This window comes from Psammomys obesus, unplaced genomic scaffold (assembly GCF_907164565.1).
Source record: "Psammomys obesus unplaced genomic scaffold, mPsaObe1.curated_primary_1811, whole genome shotgun sequence".
Lineage (NCBI taxonomy): Eukaryota > Metazoa > Chordata > Mammalia > Rodentia > Muridae > Psammomys > Psammomys obesus.
Genome location: NW_026589881.1, coordinates 28,925 through 37,972, shown reverse-complemented (window position 1 = coordinate 37,972; position 9,048 = coordinate 28,925). Strand labels below are relative to the sequence as shown.

General features: G+C 52.4%; 1 non-coding gene and 1 gene segment (V, D, J or C); both read left to right on the top strand.

Annotated features, from left to right (window-relative positions):
* Window positions 1-1,221: 1,221 nt before the first annotated feature.
* On the top strand, window positions 1,222-6,595 carry LOC129675485 (Ig gamma-2A chain C region, membrane-bound form-like). The segment is given in 7 exon segments: window positions 1,222-1,284; window positions 2,996-3,283; window positions 3,612-3,668; window positions 3,778-4,107; window positions 4,207-4,521; window positions 5,911-6,041; window positions 6,512-6,595. Coding segments are annotated over 7 exon segments (1,224 nt in total).
* On the top strand, window positions 2,057-2,182 carry LOC129675488 (small nucleolar RNA SNORA40). Its single transcript, XR_008719944.1, has one exon. It is a non-coding gene; the product is annotated as a small nucleolar RNA SNORA40 (small nucleolar RNA).
* Window positions 6,596-9,048: the final 2,453 nt, after the last annotated feature.

Sequence of the window (9,048 nt, the reverse complement as noted above, 5' to 3'; positions counted from 1 at the left end):
TGTGGGGGAGCAGACCTCGCAGCAATGGGAGAAATGAGGCAGGTGAGGGTGAGGCAGCTGCTTTAGGGGAACTGTGAATGTGGGCAACTGTGCAGAGACGCAGTGAGATGGCTAAAGCAGGTGTGAGCATGAGAACAGACCCAGCAGCTGCGGGGCCTGAAGCAGGTGAGGGGGTGGGATAGCAGGCCGAACAGCTACAGGAAAACTAGGGTTTATGGCAGCAGGGGATTAGGATGAGAAGCTTTGGGAGAACTAGGTCAAGTCTGTCAGAGGAAACAGGCCAAGTTGCTTTCAAAGAGCAAGGATTAGTGGTGCTGTGGAGCCAGGTCAAGCAGCTGTTAGTAGTTGGAGCTAGGAATGTGAGGGACCCAGCCAAGCAGCTACAAGAGACCTGAGACTGATGGAAGTGTGGAGAACTGGGCTGAGTCTGAAGCAGGTGGGGTTGGGTGTCATCCAAGGAAACGCAGGAGCTCAAGGACTAGGATAAGCATGGGCAGGAGTGAGGACAGGCTGGGAATTTACAGAACATTGGGATAGGGATCAGGGTTAGGGTGCTAGAGCATCTCCAGGAGTTTGGGTGACCATGGCAGACTTACAGGGACTCTAGGAGAGGTGCGAGTGTTGGGCCCAGAGAAGCCCCAGAAGCTCTAAGGACCAAGGACAGCAAATAAGGGGAAATAGGGGAGTGAAAGTGTAAGAAACAAGAGCTCCAGGAGCTTTGAAGAAGATAGGCATGTGGAGGACTCAGCCAAGCAGCTACTGAGGACTTGGGGTAGCTATTGGGGTAGGGGGGGACAGGCCAAACTGCTATCAGGAGGTTGGAGTCCTGTGAGCATGTGGAGAACCAAGCCAAGCAGCTACAGTCGGAGGCTAATTGGGTTCGTGATAGCCCTAGGAAATTAGGGTTGAGAAGCTTCAGAGAGCTGGAGCAAGTGAAAATATAAGGAACCAAGCATCTACAAGGGAACTAGGAAATACGGCATTGATGGGGATCCAGGAGCTCCAACAGAGACATCTCAGGGCTCCGGGAGCTCAGGTCAGACTCAACAGTAAACTGACAGCATAGGGAACAAACAAGTGGTAGGAAGTTTCCAAGCCACCATGTTCAGGCCACTGGAGCAGCCAAGAATGAGGTAACAAGCCAACAGGGATAGCAAAGCTGTGGCCAGCAGGGTGTGAAAATGAGGATGGAGCAGAATAGTCAGCAAGATGGGGTACTAAGGGGCAGAGGGGATGGATTGGCTACCCTGACCATGCTGACATGAATGGACAACAGACAGAAGGGTAAGAGAGCCAAGAGCTTAAGGCTGGACCTATCCTGATGGTGGGTCAGGGCTAAGCAGCTGTGAGCTAGTGAGACCCGAACACTTAGACCAGCAGAACACAGGGAACACAGAATGCTTCCAGAGCTGGGAGCAGTGGGAGGACAGGAGAGTGTGAGATCCACAGGCTCTAGGAGCTCATCTCAGAGGGTGGGGAACAGGGAAAAGCTCTCTGGAGAGTGCTTCTGAGAGAGGTGACCCTCCTGGGGACTCAGAAGTGACAAGATCACTCCCTGTACAGGCTTCTCCTCACAGGGGAGAGTGAGGGCTTGGCCAGACAGAGTACTGTCCACTTAAGGGAGGGAAGGAAGAACAAAAGAGAAGGGAAGAGGATGGGAAAGGAAAAGTACAATGGTCTCTTAACCAGAGTACTGTCTGGTTAAGGGAGGGAAGGAAGAACATAAAGAGAAGGGAAGAGGATGGAAAAGAAGAAAGGGAAAGTATTTCAGGCAAAACAAACAAACAAACAAAAAAAAAAAAAACAGGTTTCAGAAAGAGCAAAAAAAGTGTCTGAGTGAGCAGGAACAAAGACAGGGAAAGACCCTGGGGATAGGTACTGTACCGGGAGCTTAGGAAACCTAAGGCAGGAGGGTCAAACCTGTACGGCAGTATGAAGAGTTGAGCCACAGCACAGTGGTAAGGTAACTCTCAGAGCTTAAGCAGGGATTGCAGAAGACAGGGTACAAGGGAGGTGGAAAGGTGACCAGAAGGGCCCTGGGAGTAAGAATGAATCAAGCATTTCTGTGTGGGTTTGTAAAACAAAAACAACAGCAGGGATTACACATGCAAAACAAAATCCTCTTCTGCAACCCAGGATTCATTGTTCAATATGAGGTTTGATACATACAAAAAGAAGTATGATATTTAAAAAGGAAGGAAAAATGAAGCAGAGTGGAAAGCAGGGGGGAAAGAGGTGTCTTCTGGAAGAATGGGCACATATGTTCCAATTTTAACCGCTGCTGGAAAGAGAAAGGGACTTTTATGAGGCCTGGAAACATTAGCACTATTAGGGAGTGCCCAGGAGAATGTAAGAATGAGATAGGAGGAGAAAGATAGCCCATCTTACCAGGCTCTCATCAGCAGGACTGGGCTGGCAGCATAAAACAAGGAGCAGAGTAGTGGCCAGCCAGGTCAACACAGAAAGGCTGCCCACACTCAGAAGGTGTAGCATAGGGGGTGGTAGTGACCCTCAGGAAGAGCTGAAGTCACAGACAGAGACCTAGAACTCAGCTTTAAGAGTCAAGCATTGCATAAGAATAGTAGACTGAAGAGGGCTTGCTGAAGGCCTTTTTCACTGAAAGATCAGGGCTCCTGTGCCTAGAGAGATGGCTCAGCAGTTGGCAGCACTTACTGCCCTTACATGGACCCAAGTTCAGTTCCCAGGACCCACCGAGCTGCTCACAGCCATCTATAACTCCACTTGCAGGCGAGCCAACCCCCTCTTCAAAGCTCACAGGCACCAGACACACCATGTAGTACACATACCCATACACATAAAATAAATGTCTAAAAGAAATTGAGATCAGGGTCCAGGATCCAGAGGTGGAAGCTGCTGACTCGCCTCAGAGGAACTCCAGAAGACACAGTCTTAAGAGCAAAGCTAATGCCAGAGCCTTTTCAAATAGCTGTGCCCACTCCTGTCAGAAAAGGCCATGTTTCCTCCTCTCCTGCAGCCAAAACGACAGCCCCATCTGTCTATCCGCTGGCCCCGGCCTGTACGACGTCTGGATCCACGGTGACCCTGGGATGCCTGGTCAAGGGCTACTTCCCTGAGCCAGCCACCGTGACCTGGAACTCTGGAGCCCTGACCAGCGGCGTGCACACCTTCCCATCTCTCCTGCAGTCTGGGCTCTACACCCTCAGCAGCTCCGTGACTGTACCTTCCAGCACCTGGCCCAGCCAGACCGTCACCTGCAACGTAGCCCACCCGGCCAGCAGCACCAAGGTGGACAAGACAGTTGGTGAGAGCACTACCAGGGGAGGAGTGCTTCATGGGAGATGGGTCTTGAGCTGTTCATCTACATAGACCAACCAGGCAGCGCAGCCATCTACAGGGAGGGGATCGGCTCAGGACAACAAGAGATGCTGTCTGTCTCCCTCCTGGAGGTCTCTGGCCCCCAAGGCATGGTCCTCTGGGAGAGATATCCATGTCCCTCAGGTCTCAACCTGCAAAGGACCATTCCCAGGAGCAGCCTGGCCTTAGCCCCTACAAGGGACAAACTTGACCCATCTCAGGTGTGGTACCTTCTTTCCTTCAAACCCCACTAACATCCAGCCTTCTCTCCACAGTGCCCAGAGACCCCCATACAGACAAAGATCCATGTCCTACCTGTCCAAAGTGTCCAGGTAAGTCAGTGGGCCTGTGCTCCAGCCCCAGGATGATGGCAAGGGCCATAAGCATCCCTGCACTGGAGGGTGAGGCAGGTACTGATCCATTTCCACATCTCCTCATCAGCTCCTGACCTCTCCGGTGGACCATCTGTCTTCATCTTCCCCCCAAAGCCCAAGGATGTACTCATGATGACCCTGACCCCCAAGATCACCTGTGTGGTGGTGGACGTGAGCGAGGATGAGCGAGACGTCCGGTTCAACTGGTTTGTGGGCAACGTGGAAGTACACAACGCTCAGACGCAGACCCATGAGGAACAGTACAACAGCACCTTCCGTGTGGTCAGTACCCTCCCCATCAAGCACCAGGACTGGATGTCGGGCAAGGAGTTCAAATGCAAAGTCAACAACAAAGCGCTCCCAAGCCCCATCGTGAAAACCATCTCCAAAAAGAAAGGTGGGAGCTGCAGGCAGACTGGATGGGGGCTGTGATGAGCATAAAAATGAACACTGGTATGGGATTTGGCAATGACCATTGTGTCTATCTAACCCATAGGTCAAGTCCGAGAACCCCAGGTTTATACCCTTCCTCCACCAAAGGAGCAGATGACCAGGAACCAGCTCAGTATCACCTGCATGATCAATGACTTCTACCCTGAGGACATTGCTGTGGAGTGGGAGAAAAATGGGCAAGAAGAGAGGAACTATAAGAACACCCTACTTGTCCAGGAATCAGAAGAGTCCTACTTCATGTACAGCAAGCTCAATGTGGAAAAGGCCAGCTGGGAACAAGGCGACATATACTCCTGCACTGTGATACACGAGGCTCTCCACAATCACCGCACGAAGAAGGACATCTCCCGGGTTCCGGGTAAATGAGCTCAGCACCCAGAAAGCTGTCAGGTCCTAAAGGACACTGTGGCCCATCTCTACCCTTCCCCTGCGTAAATAAAGCACCCAGCACTGCCCTGGGACCCTGTGACAATGTACTGGTTCTTTCCGGGTATACAGGCTAGGTCATGGGCTCTGAGGTCTGGCTAGAGTCTGAGGCCTGAGCTGTCTTTAGCAAGAGAATAAGGTTTCTGCACTGCCAGAGCCAGAGCTCATGAGTCTTTCTGGCCTGGAGTGTGGGGCTTAGCCTCAGGCAGCCCCTCTTCCTTGCCTTCCCACAAACCGGCAGCTGCCAACAGAGAGATACACCCAGGAAAACACCAAGGAAGAAAACACACAAACCTCATCTTCCTCAATCTACCCCTGCCCCCTACCCCACCACACCGCCCTAGCTAGAGGTTCCTCTGAGTATGCTTAGAGGCACACGCAACCACGGGCATGCCAGAGACCCTTGCCATCCCTACACTCAACTCGGGCAGCTTTGCATGGCCTAGTTCTGCACACCTCACACCCATTGCTCACCCGCTCCTGTGCCACATGGTACTGAGGCACATGGCTCTCTCTGCCTCAAGAAAGGCTCTACTAGATAGCCACATACACACTGGATCCTGACACACTGAAACCAGCACGCTGAACATTACCCAGGCCATATAGCACAGGTATGCACACGCACACATGTGCACAGAGACACCTGACACGCTGGGACCTTATCTGTGTGCCCTGAACAGCACCTACACCCATCAATGTGTCAGGATACCCCCAACCACCACGTTAACATCCACTCTGGTGCCAGCGCAACCAGACACAGCTTTCCTCTTCTGAGCAAGCCTGCATCCTGTGCTCAACACAAGACCTCTGAAGCCAGATCTCTCTCTGGCTCTCAAGGTCATGCTTCAGCCCCACATAATTATACAACCCACAAGCCATAGTGGTCTGTACCATTTCACACTGTGGAGTTTTCTGAAATCCAGGCATGAGCAGGCACAGGCGCCGCTGTTGACCAGGGGACAGGCAAAGGATTAGGTAGGCTGTATAGACACTGCCCACTGGGGGCACAGGCCCTGCTTCCCAGAGAGTTCCTCCTGCACTGAAGGAAAGAAGGATGAGGCAAACAGGGATGGGTATTGCACAATCCAGGCCACCGTCAGGTCCATTGTGTCTGGCAAATCTCAAGGCCTGGTCTGAGGCAGTTGGGAGACGTGATGCTGATGTCCCAAGGGAAAATAAAAGATGGATGGTGGAGGGAGGGTGATCTGGGCCAGCCAGCTGGAGCTTTACCCCAGGCATCTATGTAGCCCCACCGGCCACACAGGGAACTGCCCCAGCCCTGCCTGGCTGGGACAAACTCTGACTGTCCCTCTCTGTCCAGAGGTGGAACTGGGCGACACCTGTGCTGAGGCCCAGGACGGGGAGCTGGACGGGCTCTGGACGACCATCACCATCTTCATCACCCTCTTCCTGCTCAGCGTGTGCTACAGCGCCACCATCACACTCTACAAGGTCGGCACCGTTCCCCAACCTTCTCCTGTGATGCCCTATGTTGACCCATAATGTCCTCACACTCCTCCTCTGATGTAGTGTGATGTTCGTTTGCTCTCCCCGCTCTGTCCCATATACTATTCCCACCGTTCCCTCAGATGTCCCACGTTGTTCTGTGTGACTCCCCATATTATCCTCGTACTGTCTCATGGAACCTCCTTGTATGCCACACTACCTCATCATGTCCCTTGCTGCCCCATGCTAATGACCACACTACCCACCTAACGTCCCCATTAGCCTCACCATGGCCCAATATACTCTTCCTTATCTCCTGTTCTCTCCCACACTGGCCTCAGGCCACACCCACACACAAACACACACCCTTCTACCTGCATGGGAGGAGCTGCAGGAGGGAGGGTCTCTGTCTTGCCCAGAGAACTGAAGGGCCTGAGCATGGGTGTGGTCTCCAACTTACTCTCACCTCCCCACAGGTGAAATGGATCTTCTCCTCAGTGGTGGAGCTGAAGCAGACAATGTCCCCTGACTACAGGAACATGATTGGACAGGGGGCCTAGGCCACTTCCTCTGCCATGATCAGGGCTTCCTAGGCCCTGCAGAAGCACATGCATCCTACTGTGCAACCTAACGAGGAGGCCATGCTGCCATCTGACACCACCTTCCTGCGACCTTAAGACTCTCTCATCCAGTGCTCTCCATTGTTTCTCCTCTGGTGCATCATGTGGACAGCAGGCTTTGTCCCAGCCCAGAGCAACACCTCCAAGGCAGTTGCCAGATAGCTAACTAGTTAGGGCCAGAAGGACCATCCCCCACCAAACCAGCACCAGCGAATCCAAGACCTCAGAATGTTTGCCCAAGAGGAGCTGGGAGCCCATGGCCTGAGTCCGGCTGTGTGGGAATCAGCCTTGGAGCTGATGGTGTCTATGCCCACAACTTCTTCCCAGAGGGCTTTTCCCAGAAAGGGCAGTTTTCAGATCCTTCAAAGGAGACATCTTGGAGGAAGAACAGAGTCCCAGTAGTCCAAAGGGTCACAGTGGTAACTTCCACACCAGCTATGCTGAGCCAGCTTCCTTCCTGGTACTCTGTGAACCCCTGGATGAGCAAAGGGCCTACATTACCCAAACTGTTGGGATGAGTCTCCTGAAGATGGAACTCCTTGGGCAGGCCTCTCTTCCTGCTACCCAGTCAACATGCTGGGTTCTCAGACACAGGATCCAACACACAGACACTGCTGACCACACACACTCAAGACAAGCCCACTGCCACTTCCTTAGAGACACCAGCCACACTCCAGAGAGACACTTGGAAGGACTTCATTGTGTAGCCTCTGCAAAGTCCTGGCCAGAACAAGTGCCAAGGCCACTGAGCATTGGATGGGTGATCATCCAGGAAAGCCTCCAGGAGACAGCCCTGGTGAGAAGATTCCTGTCAGACTAAAAAAAGGTGGGGTGGGGGGCCACGGAGCAACAGGGAAGAGATCGGAGTGGATGATTATAAGGAAGACAGGGTGCATCAGGTCTGCCCTGAGGGCCTGGTATCCAGACTGAGCTAATTAAAGTAGAAAATCCCAGTTGGAGTAGACATCCAGGAAGACAGACATGGGGAATGGGAGGCTGTGGCCAATGGACAGTGTTCCCGCCTCTGTTTCTTCATTACCTCTCAGGGCCAATGAGAAGTCAGAGTCTCCAGACAGAAAGAAAAAATGGCCACCTGCCCTTCTGTGAGTGGAAATGCTTGGAGAACTGGGACTTTAACAGCTTCTTTTTCTGGAGACCATAAGTGCTTTTAAGGTCTCTCTCTCTCTCTCTCTCTCTCTCTCTCTCTCTCTCTCTGTGTGTGTGTGTGTGTGTGTGTGTGTGTGTGTGTGTGTGTGTGCAAGCTTTGATGTTGTTTTCAACAATAAAATATTCTTTTAATATTCTGCATCTCACAGTGCCCTTCCTGCGTGTCCCAGCCCTAACATCTAGGAACAAGACACAATTAAGCAGACCACGGAGCCATGGGGCCCTCTAACTCCTTCCTGGTCCTGTGTCCTCCCAGGGTTCAATAGGTCCCTCACAGCTGGGTTCTAGCCCTGCTGCCAGGACCACCAAGAGCCTGGGCATACCCCAAGACTGGCCAGGCAAAGCCTCCCATCCCAGCTGAGAAGCATGTGGCTCTCTGTGACCCTGGGCCCCTATGTCTTCAGCAAAGGACGTGGGTTCAGTTGCCTCCACAGCTGGTTGTTTTGTCTCAAGCTGTGTTCAGTGAAGTTCCAGATCAGGTGTTGACAGGGTGGGTTCTCACATATAGATCAACAGATACAAGTCCCACACCGGTATATGGAGGAGTTCTGGGTCCAGACAGATGCTCCTGGGACACAGAAGATAGACATCTGCAGGGAAAGAAATGGTATGATTATAGCCTTAGGCCTCCTCAGCAGGTGCCCCAAGAGCAGGACTGAAGTGCTGGCTAGAAAGTCAGCTCTCCCTGCATTTCCCAGGTGGCATTTAGTGTCTGAGATATCCTAGGATCGTGGCCTCAACTGTTAGAAACTGTCTGTGTAGGTGCTAGTGGGGCTGAATGGAGAAGATTCAGAACTGGGCAAGTAACAGAACGATCGCATCAGTGAAGCTGCTGCAGAGACAGAAGCCCAGCTGGCCAATGTCAGGAGAGTTTTTTTCTCCAGGGCTGAAGAGAACACAGTCATGAGAATGGCATTGCTCCAATGGAAGCCACACAGATAGGCAAAGGAGCCTAGTGTCAGCCCACATTCTCCTTCCTCTTCACCTCAGGCACCTAACCAGTGGCCACCAGCCAGGGAGAACAGTAGGATCCCACCCACTCTTCCTCCTTGGTCTGGCTCTGCTTCTCTACCTGTCTCCCTGGGACAAGTGTTGGCCTCCAGCTGCTTCAGCTTCTTTTTTTTAATATTTTACTTTATTTATTTACATGGACATGTGTATGTGAGTGTGCCTGAGTGAGTGTGTGTGTGTGTGTGTGTGTGTGTGTGTGTGTGTGTGTGTGTGTG